Source organism: Kogia breviceps, chromosome 3 (genome assembly GCF_026419965.1).
Source record: "Kogia breviceps isolate mKogBre1 chromosome 3, mKogBre1 haplotype 1, whole genome shotgun sequence".
Lineage (NCBI taxonomy): Eukaryota > Metazoa > Chordata > Mammalia > Artiodactyla > Physeteridae > Kogia > Kogia breviceps.
This window is the reverse complement of record NC_081312.1, coordinates 143314310-143335045: the sequence shown is the minus strand read 5'-3', so window position 1 is coordinate 143335045 and position 20736 is coordinate 143314310. Positions and strand designations below refer to the sequence as shown.

General features: G+C 41.2%; 1 protein-coding gene across 1 annotated transcript in view; it reads right to left on the bottom strand.

Moving 5' to 3' along the window:
- Positions 1-20736, bottom strand: part of ALDH1A2 (aldehyde dehydrogenase 1 family member A2) — a 97864-nt gene that overhangs the window by 7162 nt on the left and 69966 nt on the right. The window contains exons 8-12 of the mRNA XM_067030725.1: positions 6783-6885; positions 4930-5114; positions 2822-2986; positions 1981-2138; positions 1606-1680 (exon numbers count right to left, since the gene is read on the bottom strand). Of these exons, the coding sequence (XP_066886826.1) occupies positions 1606-1680; positions 1981-2138; positions 2822-2986; positions 4930-5114; positions 6783-6885 (686 nt within the window). The remainder of the gene's footprint in view (positions 1-1605; positions 1681-1980; positions 2139-2821; positions 2987-4929; positions 5115-6782; positions 6886-20736) is intronic.

The following is a 20736-nucleotide window of genomic DNA, read 5'->3' as shown; positions in this document are numbered from 1 at the left end:
ACAAAGTATGTATGTGCTCAATACTTTTTAGCAGATTGATTGCGAACTAAGCATTTGTGCAAAAAAGTATGCAGAGGGAACAGGCATGGAAGATGCTTCCTCTTACGAGTCACAGGATTTAGAAAACATGGATATAGCTCCTTTCAAAATGAGGGAAAATGAAAGTTTGGGGGGATATGGGGAGATGTCAGCTCAGGAAGACCCTAGCTACCATTCATTCTCCGAAAGCAATTCTAAAAATCCATTCATATATGAAGTTGCAAATGCAATCCCTCTAGTTTTCCTCTGCCACAGTCCCATTTTTCAGGTCCTTAGCATCACAAGAGGGCAGCCCAGCTCTGATTCTGACCCGGAAGAGTCCTTATACCTGGTTCCCATGCTTCCTTGGCCAGACATCACGGAAACTAAGCCATTAAAATTTAGGTTCAAAGCTCAGATCTGCCACTTACTGGCTGTGAGACTTGGGTAAACTACTTAACTGCTCCAACCCTTAGTTCCTCATCTGAACCATCTGTAAGATAAAGATAAATGTATCTACCCCATAGAATCACTGTGAAAAGCAAATGAGACAATGTTAGGTAAGAAGGCAGAATAAAACCATATGCAGAGCAGGTATTTAATTAATACCTATTATTGTTATTGCAAAATCCTTGTAATGGGTCATCTTCCTGTAATCTCTGCCAAAACATCCTCTATACACCAAGAATGTTGGCCATAAAAACTTTGGTATCCCCTCAGCTCCCACAGTATGCCCTTTAAAAACCCTTTGAGATTGGGTTTAAAGCAACCTCTCCACTTATCTTCAGCAAGTCTCCTCCATGCATCCTGTGCCCTAGGCTCTGCAGCCCCAGACTCAAAGATCCTATAGGCACTGAGCAGGTGACAATGAGTGAATTGGATATGTGTAAAACTAACACAACCAATATCCAGTTCCCAGAAGCAGGCGTGATGGGGAATAAGGAAAACTGCAGAGCTCACAGCTGCAGCAATTTTGCTTCGGGGGAATGAAAATAAGGAAGAAATCTAGATTTTTATGGAAAGTCTCCTCATTTTGAATGTCAGGTAAAGGTTTTTAAATGTTATAAGGAAAAAAAACCCAAAACATTCCTCTAAGCCAGATTTGTCCCTGCGTGGGCAGTTGGTGACCTCTGTTTTAAACACACCAAACTCTGTTTTGTGTCTGGACTATTCTGTATTTGCTATGCCTTCATGCCTTTGTTCTTGCTATTCCCTCTACCTGGAATGCCTGCTCCTAAGAAACTGAAATGTTATTTCCTCTGTGAAGTCTTCTGTGACCTCATCAGGCAAAATTAATTGATTTTTTCCTCTGTACTTAACAAGATATTTGACATACTTGCATAATAGCACCTATTACATGGAATTATTGGTACATGAATTTTTCTCCATTCCCACTTAAGGTAAGGGTATTATTGTGTTTTATTCATCTTTGTAATGTGTGCTTTGCTTATACATTTATGTTTTCAACAAAGTGTTTGTTTAGTGAATGGATGAGAGTAAGAGAATTCACTGATGTTGTGAGTGCCCCTCTATGCTGCTATTCGCAACCCTGTTTCTCTTCAGGCACCAGCAACTTTGGACACTTACATTTCTCTCCCATTTCCAGACATCTTGAATCCCCCAAAGGGGCTCTGGGCATTTAAGGCATTGTAACAATTGATCCTGAAAGAAGAAAACATGGTACTCTTAGTGTGTATTCTGCTTACACAGAAACAATCCCAGTGGCATGATATTTCTATTTTTTAATTCCTTTTCCCCCACATGAAAATTTTATAATTTAAGATTTACTTTGACTTGCTGATCTAGCCAATAGGAAGTATCCCTTCTCAAGGTGAAGTCTTCGGTCTCCCCCATCCTTCCAGAGCATATGCTTTTATTTCACGCAGGCTCTGGAGAATTACAAGCCCCCTACCACCCTCATGGAATGTGTTATGGCCAGAACGAGACTGACTCTGGTCTTACCAAACAGTCCCAGCTTGCATTGCAGAAGACACCGTGAGGGCCTTGTTGATGTCATTAGTAAAGACCGCTGCTACAAGTCCAAAGTCTGAGTTATTGGCTCTTTCAATAACTTCATCCATAGTCTTAAACCTCAAAATTTCCTGAACAGGGCCAAAGATCTGCAATAAAATAGGATGACCCAACATGGTTGCTTCGCCATCCTTTCACCTGTTTTCTATGTTTCAAGGCAAGTTTATTCTGCCTTCATCATTTAAATGATGTTTAAGTTTAGCAGAACATAATTGTAAAAATATCCCAAACTTTCCCAGAATAAGATTACATAAGTCTACCCTTAGAGTTTAACTCCTCCGCTCCCCCACCCTGCCTGGCAACACTTGATTGCACAGTGTGCTCTAAAGCTGTGCTCTCCATGACCCCCCAGGCACCGCTCCAGCACTGAGAACTACCGCTCTGGAGAGGTGGCTGATCTGCAACTGGTCCTCTCCTGCAGAAGCGTGAGGATGCTTGGGTGCTTTCTATTTCCTGATTAACAGCCTAATGACCCATATTTGGGGGAACTGAACTGTTGACAATGTATCAGTGAGACCAGTGATTGGCTTTTAGGATGGTTCTGTTGGCTAGGAACAATTGAGATCATAAAGCACCTCACCTGGCCTCCATCTAGCTTGCTTGCCTCTTTGTCTAACTTCTTTCTTGAAACTGGGGATTTTCATAGCCATGTTTCTTGCTATTGTACAATGTATATAAAATACAAAGAACTAAACCTCTAATATTGTCTACTAGAAATGCCCTGGAAACCATCCCAAGGAAGATGTGGCTGCTGTTAAAATCTATGTGATACCTCCTCTTTGGCAATCCGCATGTCATCGGTGACGTTGGAAAACACCGTGGGCTCGATGAAAAACCCCTTTCGGCCCAGCCCTTTGCCTCCACACTCCAGCTTGGCGCCTTCGGCCACACCACTCTGGATGAGTTCCAGGATCCTGTTGTACTGTTTCTTATCAATCTACAGAAGAAAGTGCCTGATGACTCCAAGTAAAATCTTCTATGAAAATGGAAATAAGCATGTGCTCAAGAATCTCTCTCATTTGTGATTTTTGGCCAAAGCTTCATTATACCTAGTCAAATCATATGGAACTGCTGTTAATTAACCATTTTTGACCTATGAAAAAGGGTAATTTTGTATGGTTTAACCTAATACATCAAGAATTCCAGTGAATGCACTGCTCTGATGATACTGCCAAATCATAAGTACCACTTCAAGATTTAAGCAGTGTTTCTAAATGATGGAGATACTGGCTAATTGATTATTCACTGCGTACATAAGTAAAAATTAACCTTATAAACAAATGAATATTGGGGCATAATTTTATGGAACTACTGTTACACCATCAGAGGAAAGGATTAAGTTTAAAGAGTGAGAGCTAGCGTCCTAGTCCATAAAATAAGATCATTCTCGCCCCCCACAAGCCGCCAAGTTATAGACTTATCACTCAGTTATTACGGTAAATAAAAAAGAAACCTACATTCAGCTGAGTTTGAATTGCTGTTACAACTTCAATCTTCTCTCAAATGGCCCCCAAACTAAGGAGATGTTGCTTCTTTTCAGGAAAACCCATGCTCTAGTGATCCAGATGAGATCTGGTCTACATATTCCTTTAAAAATTCTCAGTTCAAAACCAGAGTTCCAACTGGAAATATACCTTGATGACCATGGAGAACCTGCAGAGCTCAAGAGTGCAGCTGGCAGGGACCTTTGTGGCCCTCCTCATCCACCACAGTGCATGAAGCATTCAGAATAAGAGAGAACCATATGGCAGAAGAGAGAGCAGACAGCTCTGCATTCCCTACACAATTACAAACTGCAAGTGGTCATCCCAGAGTAGGTCAGGTTGGTGGAGAGAATGCTTGGCAGCTGGTAAAAGTATAAATGAGTTTCTGGGAATGAGAGATACCTGCCCTCCTTGACTGTGGCACCTGTGGGGATGTCTTGAATCCAGCAGTTAAGGACTGGGACTGGGTTCTAGTCAAGATCCATCTTGCCATGCCTGGGTCCTTTTTGGGAGCTGAGAGACTCCAACCTACCCCCAAAGTTCAAGATATCCTTAAGGCAATCCTAATCTCTTGGTTTTTCAAGGATAAAATTTACAAACAGAAAGAGAAGCACAAGACGTAAGCAAGTAATGCCTCACTGGCTACATTTCCAGCCATGAAGACAGATGAGGAAGAAGAGTAAGGAGTCAGCAGAAAAAGGAAGATGATGCTTTGTCGGGTTCCACCAGAGTGTCTGGTTTCTGTGTTCATCAGAGATTAAGTAAAGAAAGGGCATGTCCAGGACATGGAAGCAACCTAAGTGTCCATCAACAGATGAATGGATAAAGAAATGTGGCACATATATACAACGGAATATTACTCAGCCATAAAAAGAAACGAAATTGAGTTATTTGTAGTGAGATGGATGGAACTAGAGTCTGTCATACAGAGTGAAGTAAGTCAGAAAGAGAAAAACAAATACTGTATGCTAACACATATATATGGAATCTAAAAAAAAAAAAAAATGGTCATGAAGAACCTAGGGGCAGGACAGGAATAAAGATTCAGATGTAGAGAATGCACTCGAGGACACAGGGAGGGGGAAGGGTGAGCTGGGATGAAGTGAGGGAGTGGCAGGGACATATATATACTACCAAATGTAAAATAGATAGCTAGTGGGAAGCAGTCGCATAGCACAGGGAGATCAGCTGGGTGCTTTGTGACCACCTAGAGGGGTGGGATAGGGAGGGTGGGAGGGAGACACAAGAGGGAGGAGATATGGAGACATATGTATATGTACAGCTGATTCACTTTGTTATACAGCAGAAACTAACACACCATTGTAGAGCAATTATACTCCAATAAAGATGTTTAAAAAAAAAAAAAAAAGAACAGGCATGTCTATGATTTCTCTACCTGGGGTCCCTGCTCGGTAGTGGGGTCAAAGGGGCTGCCCACTATGCGCCTCTTAGCCCGCTCCACGCTTCTTCTCACAAACTCTTCATAGATGGACTCCTCCACAAAGATGCGAGATCCTGCAGTGCAGCACTGGCCTTGGTTGAAGAACACACCCTGGTGAGCCTGCTCCACGGCGTAATCCACTACAAGAGGAAACAGCCATGCTCTCAACACTGCTTTGCCCCATGTGGAGGGGCCTAAGGGACCGACCCTCTTCCCTCCCCGAAGTCCCAGGTGTCACGTCATGCTCACCACAGAGCAGAACCGTGAGCAGCCCAGTGAAAAGCACTGGATTGAGAACACAACTTGGTTCTAGCTCTAACTGGACCCTGACGTGATGGGCTGTGTTAACTTGGACATCTTCACCTCCTGGAATCCCTTCCTTCTGTAAAAAGAGGGATTAGACCACGTTATCTATAACAGGAGTCTCAAACCCCAATAACCAAAGGGGCTGGGCAGATAACAGTAAAGCAATGTGACAGAGACTCAGAAGGAAAGTACTTCATTTGGCTGTTGCTATGCATAAACACAGCCCAGGGTTGCCAGATTTCCAGTTTGAAGAAAAAAACAGAAATCAATATTTTGTGTAATACTTAGAAGTAAACATAGCCATACCTTGCATTTGGCCTATAGACTGCCAATTTGCAATCCCTAATCTATAGGACCTTGCAGCTATACTTTTAATTAGTGTTCTGGCAAATTAAACTGTAACAGCAATGATCGTCTTTGAAGACGCTAAATTTCCTCTATATTTACATGGAATTGTATAGTACCATACGGTAACTCGTTTTCATCTCATGTGAAAATAAGAGATACTAAATAATACTCAATATAGTATTAATAAATCGGGTGTCTGCTAGCTGCTAAATGACTCACTGACTGAATGAATCAATCTACTGTCAGTGGAGTGCCTACACCTTAATAGGAATTTAGGTACAGAATTCTGATCCTCTTGACAACTAGTATAAAGCTGAAGCTGAACTCCTTGCAAATTCCAAGCTGGAGCTGAAATTCAGGCAATCTGCTTTCTGTTCTCTGATCTCTCTAGTAGTGAAATTGAGGAAGCAGTGCTGCCTGGCAGGATGTGAAGAAGAAAAAGGATGCCTGAAAGAGGTTTTGTAATTTCATTCCCTGGAAAGTTTTTCCAAACATGAGGAGCACACACGTGCAGAGTAGACTAGAGAGCATCCTGCCTGGAGACATGGGGTTTCTAGGTTATAGCTCTAGGCCTCTGTATAGTCTTACTGCCAAAGTGTAATCACCTCCAATTTAGGTCTATTCATACAGAACTGACCATAGTGTGTTGTCATCCTGACTAAAAGCCACGGGAGCAACAGAAAGGGGTGGGGATGGCTAAACAGAGAAGGGGGTGTGGGTTTGGGACAACGTTGGTAGAGCTAGGGAACTAAACATTTTTAATGATCTACAAAGCCACCAGGCATACATGAGATGTTTCAGGTTTCTTGAATCTAGGCAGAGGTTACATATTTCCAGTGTTCAGAGACTTAGACCACTGCTCTTTGCACTATACAACACCGACCAGGCCTTCACCTCTTCTACCCTATTTTACAACAACACAGAGTCAAAATGGCTTATTATGTCTAGAAAACAAACTCTATCTGATTGTCAACTGATAAGTGGTCTTTACCAATATTATTTTCTCCTTAAAAGGAAGGGTCTAGATTTTTCTCCTTGAATGCCACTTAGCTTCAAAGACCTTTTTCTTAGTGTCCTGTTGAAAGTGGAGATAATAAAAGTGAGCACCACAGGCCAGTGTGCCAGGGCATGTAAGAGATTTGCGGTTGACTTACAATCAGCATCTGCAAAAATAATATTGGGACTTTTCCCTCCAAGTTCCAGAGTTACTCGTTTCAAATTACTTCTTCCCGCTGCTTCTTGGATAAGCTTTCCAACCTGAAAGAAGGGAAATGGAGAAAGGTTTTGCACACCTTGCAGTTGAGACCATCAGTGGCCAGAGCCAGCTGTGGGCAACAGTGGGACACAGCAGTAATGGATCCTGCAGGGCAAAGCACCCACTGGATACACAGGGACAAATCCTGTGGTCAACTTGTGTGGACAAGACGTAAGTCAGCTGGGATGCAGTTTAATGTCTGTTCTGAAGTGAGTTGGAAGACTGCTTTAGTATCATGATGGAAAAGAGCAAGGAAAAGGGGGTTAAACCTGGAATCTTAATCACTGGAAGATTTCTCTGAAAGACAACTGGCAAGCAGAACGTAACTAGAGATTTTCCATCACTGCACTGTGGCTTTTAGCTTTGGACTCTGGCCTCCAGAAAAAAGCCAACTGGCTCCACTCGAAAGACATGATGAGCATAAAACAAACTCTTTAAGTGCCTCCAAAAATGCCAGGTATGACTTTAATCACATGATCCAAATATATATATTGATGTGATACCTTTGCTTCTGCCTAGGGCTATAGTAAAAGGATGCCAGAAAGCTGAGGATCTGTCTTTATTTGTGCAATGCCTATTTATCTAGAATCCAAGCAAATAGAGGCTGAGTTTGAAGAAAGCATTTCCCATTGTGTGGACTCAAAAATGCTAATAAAATCGAAAGCGTCAAGATGGAAACACGGATGCAGCAGCTAGAGCCCCCTTTCAAGGAAGAACGCACTGCCTCAGTGACAACGAATGCTGTCAGCTCCTTCAGAGTCACCTCAGCTGAAAAGAGCTCCCTTGTCTGAGGGGATGCCCCCCTTCAGGTGTCCCACATCCACCGCCTGATGGGGGCGATAGTACCACCACTAGCCTAGCTCTGAGAGACCACGTCTGCTCCACCACAGCCAGGTGCTTGACTGAGGCCATCAGGCCTGCACTGCAGCTCGACTTCCTGTTGTGTCAACTGCCCTTCAGCTGGGATCCCTAATAAATAACCTACACGGCAAACTCCATCTCAGAAACCCCTTCCAGGGCACCTGGCTTGTGACAGGGTGCTGCCCTACTGGAGGGCAGAGGTCACTCTATGGAAAGTGCTGGGCCACCCTATAGCTCTTATAGGCAGTTTGCCCTTGTTGAGATGAAGACTGCTGCTTGTGCCTGGAATCCTACTGAAAACAAAGTATTTTAAAAGGCTGGGGAAGAAAAATGCTAAATATATGCTGGACCCCTCTGGTCCCTGCCTGCAATCCTCAGGAAGGACAGGTAACTCCTCAAGCAGTGTAGTAGAGCAGTGGTTAAGAGAAAAGGCTCTGGAGCCTGGAATTTTTTTTTTTTTTAACTGATTATATCACTTAACGACTGTTTGAACTCGGGAAATTTTTTATCTTCTCAGAGCCTCCGTCCCCTCCTCTGTAAATGGAGCTAAAAACAGTATCCACCTCAGAACTTAGGTGTCCTGAGGATGAAGTGATTTAGGGTCGATGGCCCTCAGAACCCAGACTGGCACGCAGTAAGCACCTGCACAAGTTAGCCATGCGCAGGTATGAGAGGCCAGGGCCCCTTCTTCCACGCTGGGCGCAGAGAAATGGAGGTGTTTGTAGGGGGTGGAACCTTCCAAAGCAGGTCTCCTCCCAGGGCCCCTCCACTCTCTGTGCGTGTCAGTTATCTCAGGAAAACCCTGAGGAAGCCCTCTGACTTGCCACCCGTCTCCAGTATTGCTCATTAGATAGGCTAATGCTTTACATGTTTTTATTGTTACTCTACCTCGTGCCAAAACATTTTTAGAAAATATACTCTCATTCTGAGGAAATCTAACTTTGGTGAAACAACAGTGATGTCTCCGAAAGAGGTAAAATTAGAGTCTCTTAGATGCAGAACACTGTTACTCATCATAGGTTTAAGAAACACCAACATCTAGCCCTAAGGATTAATGGGCAGACATCAGCCCACAGCCAGACGGCCCTTCCCCACCGGGCCGGCTTGTCTCTCTTCGACCTCAAGGTAAACCCCCTAGGAAGGTGGGCTAATAAAGGCCCCATGCTCAGGCAAACACGCTCTCCTGCAATTTGCAAGAGGAAAGTATGGATACACAAAGGAAAGGAGAATCTGGCCCTCCATCCTGGCAAGAGAACAGCAGTCAGATGAGATTAGGACTGAAGCCTGAGACCCTAGCAGAGGGGAACCCACACGAGGGCAGCAGGGCAATAGCACCGTGGGGTGCCCCTGAGGAGGCTGTCGCCTGTTCTGCAATTCTACTGGGCTTGTCTCTCTCTGCCCTGAGGAATCCATATCAACTGAAGGGGACTCATTTCAAAGTCCAGGAAGATAAAGAGACAAGTGCTTTCTCAAAGAAGATAATCGCTGGATGTCATGAACATTATTATTAATTATATTTTAAAAACTAGCATTTATTGAGTTGGTTTATATCAGACATTTACATGTATTCATGCATTTAAGCCTCTCAAAAACCCTACAAAGTAGGTATTATCTCATTTTAAAGAATATTAAACTCAGGTTAGAAGTCAATGGATGTTACCAGGTTACCCGGCAGTTACTCACAGAGCCTGATGGACTCTGTGCAGGTTGACTCCAGGGCCCAAGTGTGGATCACTTCCTCTCCTTCCTCTAACCTCCTCCCAGCATTCTGCCTTCCCTTCTATATTTACTGAGCACCTAATGCATGCCACATACCACCAAAACCTTATCCCTGAACTCCATATTAATTTAAAAGTGAGGAGGAATATCACTTTATATAGACACAAATAATGATCACAGTTCATCAGTTACAAAAGGTATATTCTGCCTTCAGACTGACATTTGAAAAATAAACAAAAGCAAGGAGAAATCACGGATTTTACACATAGGAAGATGCTGAATAAATGTGTGGAGTTGGTAAAGAGAGTGCCAACTCACTAGCATTAACTTTCTGTTAGCTCTGCTCCCTGACATTCATCAAAGTGCTCTATGGGTTGATATTTGTTGCACTAGGAATGTTGTCCAATGATTAGTATTTTCATGGCTACAGTAACTATACAAAAATCTTGCTCAGTCTATGGTCATCAGAGAAGAATACCTGAAGAATAATTTTTCCTGCATCAATGCTTTGCCATTTTTTCCTTAGAAACCAAATTCGTGCTAAACACCGAAAGGCAAATCTCAGATGAATAATGATTTTCCTTTTCATCTTTGGAAGAGGGTCAAGTTGCAGCCCAACCTCAAGAAAGAACTGGATGTGTTACGCTACAGGAGAACCACTTCCATCTGCAGTGACCTCAGGACAGGATACTCTGAAAAACCCCAGTTGTTCACCAATCCCCTTCATTCAACACTTATTCCTGGTTCTCCTACTATGTGCCAGGCGCAATGCTAGGCACAGTTCCTTATCCACAAGGAGCTCACAGCTAAGAGGGTTCCCATGTAAACCTAACAGGTGTTCAGTAAGTACAGAAAAATCTGGGCCTGATTTAATATTAGATCTGAACAGTGAAATTATGGTTGTGCAGCATTTTGTTATAACCCAGAGACAGGCTCCTCTGGGCCTCACCCACAGAAGTGGGCTAGGTGTAAAAAACTTCATTAATTACATGATTGGGTATCATCTGCCCTCCCATAATACTCTCAGTTTGCAGGCCAGACTCTCTTTGGAGAACATATTAGTACTCATGAATTCTCCCTGCGAGTGGAATGAGGTTAAGTGGCCCTGAAGGGAAGTACTCCTCACTGTCATTACCATAAGGGGGAAAGAGACAACAGGAAGAATAGATGCAATTCCAAAGCAGGGAATTCTGAACAGGACAGAGTAATGTTTAAAAATAAAGAGTTCATGTGAGAGCACAAAATATGATAGGTCCTGTGCAAACCAACCTAAAATATCACTTGTACAGATCCCATGCAAAGGTTTCCGAAGTTAAAATCTATGGGGTAGGAAAGTCCAGGAAAGAATGAAGTACAGACATCAAACAAAGGCCTGGGATTAAGTGACCCATCTTAGATAGAAAAGTAGTTAAGTTCCGCGGGGATATGTATATGCTACGCCAGTCGTATTTAAACACGACTACAAGGTGGGAGCATGAGGTGAGATAAATGAGGCTGCCAGGATGCAAAGGTCTTCTGAGTGGTTCAAGTCAAGTCAACAGGGGGGGACTTCGTAACACCAAGCCCTATTCTGATAAATAGGCAACCTGTGAGATAAAACAGAGAAATACACAGTTTGAGAAATTAAATCTTGTATGTGAACACAGTTTAAATAGAATAAAGGCACAGAGAACAAATTTTGACCAAGTTCATCGTTATCTTTTTTTTCAAATCAGAAAAGATTTCACAATATACTCTTATTATACATCCTGTCCTATCTCTGACAACCTAGCTAATTATAATCGTAACCAGGTTTATGGACGACAGTTTGGCCCACAGCAGTGAGAAGACCTAGTTACTATAAGCTCTGGCTTGGCCTCTAACTAACCTTTGATTTGGGGAAGCCACTTCACCTCCTTGGGCCTCAGTTTCTTCAACTGATGACTGAAGATACAAACCAAGCAGTTACTCTGGCCCTTAGTACCCCAGTTAGTTGGAAGAGTTAAAAAAAGACTCAGGGCCCCTGCTCGTTCTGAGAGTCTGTCCAGAAGAATCCAATTCTTCTGGTTTCTTCTAGTCTTACTGAGCAGACCTCGCTTTTCACAGAGGCACCACAGCTGCACTGAATGGTAGATAAACCTGATCTTTTTCGGTTTCCCACAAAGAGCTCATTATGAAAGAGTAAGTGATAATGTTCCTATCATGGGGTGTCTTAACTTGGCACTCCCTGCAGAGTCTCTCAGCTGTATCTGTGTACCTCAAACAGGCAAGGGCGAGGAACCAGGGGCTCGCCCACACATAATGGAACTGGGCTAATTCTCGGCAGGAATGTTGGCACAAATCAACTCTGACTCCCATCCTCATTCTGAACAGTCTTCAGGATTGATATCAGGAGTATCCCTGGAAGAGCCACAATGTACCAGAATCATGCTCACAGCAATGCAGCAGGGTATGAAATGCAATTTGGAGCTTTGCATGGAAACTAATTTGTTATACAGGACAAAAAGACCATGGAAGGCTTTCTGTGCCCTCTTTATTCAAGGCTGTTGCTCCTTGAACAGAGTTTCTAAAGTCTGGTAAAACTTTTCTTTTTATTCATTAGTTAATTACCCATATTTCTAGGATGGGTTTCTTCTCAGAGATATTTCTTTTTCTTGATTAGTTAAGTATACACATTGGGGTGGATTCCTTCTCAGACATATGCCACCTTTTTTAAAAGATGGAAAACTCTCTAGTAGACATCTCAATAAACAGGTTAAAGAGGAATGCTTTTTCCAATATATTTTCCTTTCTTAAACCCCAAACAGATTGACTCTGTGCTTCTTTCCTCCTCTCCTTTCTTGATTTTCATTGTGCTACTGGTTCTATGATAGAAATAGAAATGCCCAAAATATGTATAATTGGACATTTCTTGTCTTTCTGAAATATCCAGAAATAACAGACCAAATCAGTCTGTTCAGATCTGCAGCAGAAAGCCACAGGACCAAGGCATCTAAGCAGTTCCTTTAATTTAAGGGAAATAGCAATTTCAAAACTTTGTGAAATTCAGATTGTGAAAACCAATGCAGCCTCTGACTATGCTTCCAGCCCCTCTCCTCCACCACCATTCTCACCACCACACACTCATCACTACAGCACACGAAACCACTTGCCCTTCCTGGAATATGACTGTGTCTCTGTATTAGCTGTTTCCTCTGCCTGAAATGTCTTTCCTCTCCTTGCTTACTCATTTTTCCGGCCCTACCATTGCCACTTCCTCTGAGAAGCTAGCTTTCTAGATTCACTCTTGCTATAGGGTTTGGTTTCCCCACTTTTCTGATGCTACGTAACTCTCATCCTGCTCTTGTTTAATAGCTGTCTTCCCTACCAGACTGACCGTGAGCAGAGGGATCCTGTGCACGCACGCGCGCACACACATGCACAAACACACATGCACGCATACACGCACACGCACATGCACGTGCACAGACAGATTGTCAGCAACATCTGATGAGCCGATGGGCCAGAACATGACAGCTGCTCTTGAAGTCTCTGGAAATCAGAGACCATGAAGTCTTCAAGGAAACAGAGGTGAGCGATTAGAACACGGAACGCCTATGTGCAAGGCTTTTGCCTGGACACCACTGGCAGAATGATCTTGTGCTTTCCTCTTCTTACTTATCTTTGGCTGAAATATCCATATCTTTAATGAAGGGGATGGCTTCATGGTTCTGACATGACTGCACGTTGTAGCTCCTGGAGCACTTAAAATCGTGTTTTTTTTGTCTAGGCTTTGCCCCCAGAGATTCTGATCATCTTCGTCTGCAGTGGAGCCCATGGGCATGGGTAGTTTAATGTGCTGCTAGGGTTAAGAACCATGGAATTAAAGAATCCTTAAGGGTGTTTCTCTCATACCGTCTCTAACCTTTCATTGTTGGTTCTGTTTTCCAATTGTTGAACATTATCATTTATTGAGCACCTATTTTGTGCTGCTTGTTCTCACAAACATTATTTAATCCTCATGGTGATCCTGTGAGGTAAGAATTATTACCCCATTTTAGAAAATGAAAAAAAAAGCATGACTCGGGTCAAGAAATGACTTGCTGACAGGCACCCACTGAGTGGCAGAGCCAGGACTGCTTCTCTTCTCCAGATGTTCTCCTGGGGTTATATACCCTCTGCTATGAGCAGCATTCTGATGGCTAAACACACCATCCACAGCTAACAGATATTCCAGAGCGACTGCCCTGTACACTTAGCCCTCCTTCTGTTACCCAAGACTCTCCCTTTAAATCTCAAATAAATTTAAAAAATCAAGATTTTGATTTTGGGGGAGGGCTCTGCTTGGATAGGAAGAAACCTGGAATCCTCAAGTCAAAGATACTACGTGTCCCACTAACCAGGTGGACTAAACGGATGGGCTTCTTAGGATCAGTTCATCCTCAGCCTGAGCTCTGAGGAGATAAATCTACTGCAGAATGAATCAAAGAATCTCAGCTAGTAGGCAAAGACTACAGCATACTGTTTCCTATTCTTCAGTACTCAAGGTTTTATTTAAGCATTAAACAAGAAAAGGAAGAGAGCTCATAATTTAAAACCTGTACATCCAAAGGTTTTGACACAACAAACTGGTATTTTTCATTCAAATGCTGGATAGTTTACTAATGGACTCACACAACCTTAGAAAGAGGCTTATAAGTTGTTTTAAAAAAAAATAACAAAAAAACTCTAGCAGGCCACTTCTCCCCACCTACAAAGAGGGGTGAGGCTACCCAGAGGGGAGAGCTGACCTGATTCATTACTCAAGCAGCAGAGAGGGTGTCTGTATCATGTAAGATGACATTCATCTCACTTAGGAAATGAAAGGAGAACCCTGGCTGCGTAAATTAGAATCAGTGATAATACAGCTGTTAGCTACAAACATTTGTTTGGCACAGATCAATCTGGACTCTCCTGTAGTTTGCTTTGATGGTCTCTCTACTATCTTGTTGACTAATGATGAAATCATGGTTTGTTAATTTAACTGAATAAAGAAAACATCATACCAAGCAAAATGCAAACTGTTTTCCTGTACTTTATTGAGGTTGTTTATTGACTCTGTGCCTATAAGAGCCCTTTTATATTCACTTATCAAATATTTACATTCATTGCTTATGTATTTAGCTGCATAAGGAGAAATTAATCCTATCTTTGAGTAACTTTGTTTTCTTTTTAAAGGCCTTTTGCTAAAGTAAAATGGAAAGCAGCCACCTCAAATAAGCTTCTTGTTGCTGACTGTTCCAGACATTTTGTGATGTGTAAACAGGTCCCCTCTACTAGGATAATCATTACTGGAGCCACATTCAAATCCATATTTACATGACATGTACCCTCTGGAAGAATCTATATGGTTTCCCAAGTAGCTTACAAAATTAAGAGAGGGTAGATAAATAAAGAAGTAAAAAACAACAAGCTGTAAAGGGGTTTGGTGATTACATGATCATTAGATGTGCCTGTGAAAGTTCTCCCCCTGCCACCATTAATATAATTATAAGGTGACTTTTGTAGTCTAGTCAAATACTTCTCCCTCTGGTCCTCTATTATCTGTCAATGATATCATCCCAGAGAAGAAACTTGGAGATACTCCAGATGCCACAGGATTTGTTTCCCTCCTAGTGAATGTAAACCCCTCTAAAGAGAGAAATATCAATAGACTCCACCAGAAAAATTTAGGTGAAACTTGCTCTGTGCACACTGCTATAAGCTATCTCACTATGTGAATGTTCCTAACAGCAAAATACTTCATGGGGCCACCTTCCGTCTTATTCTCTTTCCCAACTCTCCCTTCTCTCTCAGCTCCCCCATTGGATATCTGCATTGTTGAAGGTAACATATTTAGTTGTTAATGTTCTTCCAGTGAAGATAAAGAATTTCCTGTGTTATATAAAGCAACAGTGAGACAGCACTATACCCCTATTAGAATGGCTAAAATGATAAAGACTGACTATACCAAATGCTGCTGAGGATGTGAAGGAGCTAGAAGTCTAATACATTGCTGGTAAGATGATACACCCACCTTGGAAAACAATTTAGTAGTTTCTGAACCTAATAAGATCCAGCCATTCCATTGCTAGGAATTTACCCAAGAGAAAAAAGAATCAATCTATCTATCTAACTATCCACCTACATGCACACGCACACACGCACACACACACACACACAAGGACCGGCATATAAAATGTTCACAGGAGCTTTTATGTATAGTAGTTCCAAACTGGAAACAACCTAAATGTCCTAAATTTCCATCAACGGGCAAATGAACAAATTGTGATGTATCCATAAAATTGAACACTACTCAGCAATAAAAAGGAATTAATTTTTGATATATATGCAAAAATGTGCATGGATCTGAGAATAATTGTGCTGAGTAAAAATAGTCAGACAAAAGAGTACATACTGTATGTTTCTATTTACATAAAATTCTAGAAAATGCAAATGACCTACAGTGGCATAAAGCAGATCAGTGCCTGGGAATGGGAATGGGGGGAGGAGCAGAGCGAAAGATGCAAGAGAGATTACAAAGGGGCAGTAGGAAACGTTTGAGGCTGATGGATGTATGTACTATGTGAACTGTGGTGATGGTTTCACAGGCGGATACATATGTCAAAACTTACCAAACTGTACACTTTATGTGAAATTTATTGTATATCAATTATACCTCAATAAAGCTGTTAATAAAGATATATTAAGCAATAAAAATTTTACTTTATTAGAGTAATTATGCCACACTTCTTTTTGTTGCCCTTTGTGAATTATTGGTGGGGAAATGATACTGAAACCACATGACTATTTAAAATATGATTTAATGGTTTTAATTAAAGTTAAATGCATTAGAATAAGTTAATTAAATTTTAAAATTATTAAAGCCTGAAAGGGGAAGAGAACAAGTGAAGAGGGAAAAAGACTAAACTTAAGGGAAAGCAAAAGGTGGTGAAAACAAAGAACAGATTAGAAGCCAATAAAAGAAATTATCGGAAGTAAAAGGGTGGTAAATTTTGAGATTATGAATCTAAATAAGAATAAAGCATCATACTCATTATAGAAATTGACCAGTTCTCATTTATCTGCACAGATGGTAGAACAAAATCGTTGAGCTAAGATCTCATTGGGTAGACAAGGGAAGGGTGGTCATTTTTGTCAGAAGAAATGACATGTGCAAAGTCACAGAACTGTGGGGACTTCCCTGGCATTGCAGTGGTTAAGAATCCACCTGCCAATGCAGGGGACACGGGTTTGATCCCTGGTCCAGGAAGATCCCACATGCCGCGGAGCAACTCAGCCCATGTGCTACAACTACTGAGCCCATGTGCCGCAACTACTGAAGCCCATGTGCCCTAGGGCCCATGTGCCGCAACTACTGAGCCCACATGCCGCCACTAGTGAAGCCCATGCATCTAGAGCCCATGCTCCGCAACGAAAGGCCACCGCAATGAGAAGCCCATGCACCGCAAGGAAGAGTAGCCCCGCTCACCACAACTAGAGAAAGCCTGTGCACAGCAATGAAGACCCAATGCAGCCAAAAAAAACCATTAAAAATCAGTTTATTCAAGCAAGCACCCAGGCAATCTTCCAAAAAAGTGAAATAGAACAGCAAAACAAAACAAAAATAAACATTTATTAGAAGACAAAAATATTTGTAAAATATTTATAAAAGTCATAAAACAAACAAAAGGAAAGTAAAATTTCTAGAGGAAAGCACGAATTAGTTTTCGACAGACATATCCTTTGCAAATAGATTCAACTAGAATCAATCAGATTCAACTAATATTCACTGAATTCTTACAATGTGCCAGCAATAGGACTGGAACTTTCAAATACACTATCTCCATTAATCCACAAATAAACATGTAAGCAGTTTTTCATAACCCCTCTTAATAGATGAAGAAACGAGAGGTCAGAAAGACTAAATAATATGCCAAAGAGAGCTGGGATTTGATCGAAGCTTGGTTGAACCCAGCCCCCTTCTATATTACACCACACATTCCCAAGACTGTATTGTTATATAAATTTCATTTAATAATAAATAGAAAACAGTAACAGCTAATATTTATTGACACTTTACTAAGGGCCAGGCCCTGTGCTAAATACTTTCTGATATACTAGCTTACTTCCTCCTCAGTCGATGAGTCAGGTACAGTCATCCCTTATCCACAGATGGAATCTGAGGGTGGGAAAGATTAAATATCAACATGTACTGTGAACAAATGCACACTACCATGAGAGAGGTTTAAATTATGTCTAGTTTTCTCATATAGATCTGATATTTAATCGTGATTGCTTTTAGTATGATTTGAAGACTATGTTTGGCATTTCTTACTGAAAAAATACTTCCCTCCGGTTTTTTTAGAGGATGCAGCATTCTTTCAAGCTTTCATTTTAGCAAAGCCATGAGGAGTACTTTATTTTTCTTTAAGAGACTCTAAATAAAGGATTGAAAGAAATAAACTCAAGGTGAACTACATTAAACCTCTAAACTCCCTAGTATAAAATTCTGTAAGGAGGTCTTTGTTGATCGTGAGATTGATCAGATTGATTACTAACCCTTCAGCTCAGTTATTACCTTTGCTTATCATAAACCACTGGATAGTTTTGTAGATGGAAATTAACTTGGCCGGAATGTAGGTGAGAGTAATATAATCTGAACATTAGAAAGATGATTTACGGAAAATGGGTATACGGGAAAACCTAGTATTTTTCCTAGCTTTTGCAAACTTTTGTGTCCCTTAAATATAAAAATACTTCCACTAGAACACTGGAATTATGTGTTTAGCAGTCACTGACTGAACATCTGGTGTCCAGCACTAGATCACTCTACCAAGTGTTCAGGGTACGAGGAAATCAGACACCCACTAACCCCTCAACAAGTCCCATCTGTTGTGATTTAGATTCATAGGGCTATTTTTTCCCCCATCTCTATTAGGCTTTTCACTTTAGAAGATATTTTAAGGATATACTGAATTAGTATAAAATCTACAGCTCTGGAGTTAAAATGCCTGTTAAAAGCAGAGCTGACTAAAATGCAAAAAACAAAAACTGCATTTGCTATTGAGAGGCAACAGTGAAACCCAACGTCCCAGTTTACATTCCAGCAAAATATGTATCAAGCCTTTTGAAAGTGCTGGACTATTAGGCATGGGAAATGATTCTGAGAATTGAATGATACCAGTGTTTAATGATTATTCGTCAATATCAAGCAACACATTACTCACAAGGGTCCCCACAGCTGGGGTTCCTTTCCCACAAGTCCTTTTCATACTTTGGCTCCCATACCATACCATCATAATTTCATTTTCTCCAAAGAGAAAAGGAAGACAGACCTATATTTTCCACAGTTGTGAATATTAAAAACTGTGGAATTAAGATGTAGAATTATCTTTTTCTTAAATGGTGTTACCTTTGAATGAAATAGCTTTTTGTTTGAATTTAAGCATCTTGAACAAATTATATTTCTCCTTAATGCACAGATATAGATACATTTGAAAACCATGTTGAGCAAAAGAATTTTAGTTCTAGCCTTGGTCTTAGAAGTCATCTTCAATAAGGAAGTATTAAGAGAAATGGTGCAGAATTATTCTTCTCTTTCTCCATGCTCCCATACACACCACACTATACTAGTCACATATTCACAGACGATCCCTGGGTTAGACTGAATTGCACAATTTCTCTAAGGTCTAACATTGTACCTGATATTTAGTAAGTGCTCAATAAATATTTGCAGAGTGGACAAGACAGCTTAGGTTTAAAACTGTAAGTTCTATGCCAGAGATCGTCCACTGGAGGCCCTATAATGTATCGAATAAGATTTAAAGAGGCTAAAGATGCGATTTTAAAGTAAATTTTAGAAAGAAGGAAAAAAAGTTGAGTTAGAATAGTGTCTCTGACCTTTCAGAATTACATACGTTTGACCATGCTTTGAACAGAATATGTTCCACTGATATTATCCTTCCTAAGTATCCCCTTTGATATGTCATTCCTGATTTTAATGGCTCCCTCCTTCTATGGTACCGAGTACAGCCCCTTAGCAGCACAGCACTGTCATTTGAAGTATAAGCTCTGGGTATGATTCTCAGACGCACAACTTACTAGCACGTGACTACGGGCAGGTAATTTTAACCTCTCCCAGCCACACTTGCTCATCTGTGTATCTCCTAGAGCTACTGTAAAGATGTAGTGAGATGATATATGCAAAGCACTTAGCAGGTACCTGGCATACAGTAAGTGCTCAATCGATGTTGGCTCTTAATATCCACAATTTTAAGCCTTAAATACTTCTTAAAAATCATCCATTTTTAACAGCTTTATTGAGATATAATTCATATACCATAAAATCTACCTTTTGAAATTTAAAATTCAATTTAGTATATTCAGACAATTGTGCAATCATCTCAATGACTACTAGTATCTAATTCCAGAACATTTCATATCTATTAGTAGTCATTCCCCATTCTCCCCTTTTTCCTGCCCCTGGAAACTACTAATCCACTTTCTGTCTATGGATCTGCCTACTCTTCCTTTTTTTTTTTTTTTGTGGTATGCGGGCCTCTCACTGTTGTGGCCTCTCCCTTTGTGGAGCACAGGCTCTGGACACGCAGGCTCAGCGGCCATGGCTCACGGGCCCAGCCGCTCCGCGGCATGTGGGATCCTCCCGGACCGGGGCACGAACCCGTGTCCCCTGCATTGGCAGGCGGACTCTCAACCACTGCGCCACCAGGGAAGCCCAGATCTGCCTATTCTTGACACTGCATAGAAATAGGATCACATGACATGTGGCCTTTTGTGACTGGCTTCTTTCATTTAGCATGTTTTTAAGGTTCACCCATGTCAGCCTATATTGGTACTTCCTTCTTTTCTGTGACTGAATAATATTCCACTGTATGGCTATGGATACACCCACATTTTGCTTATCAACTCATCATTTGATGGCTATTTTGATTGTTTCCACTTCTGGGGAATTAGGAATAATATTTCTGTATGTTTCTGTATGGTGTTTGATTTTGTCAAATGCTTCCATGTCTATGGAGATGATGGTGTGGTTTTGTCCTTTATTCTATCCATATGGAATATTACATTGACTGATTTTTTGGATATTAAACTAACCTTCCATTCCTGGGATAAATCCCACTTGCTCATGGTATATAATCCTTTAAGTTGCTGATTTCTGTTTGCTAGTATTTTGTTGAGGATTCTTGCATCTATATTCATAAAGGATACTGGTGTATAGTTTCCATGTGATGTCTTTGTCTGAAAGGTCTTCTACTCTCTGGCCTCAATTTTTT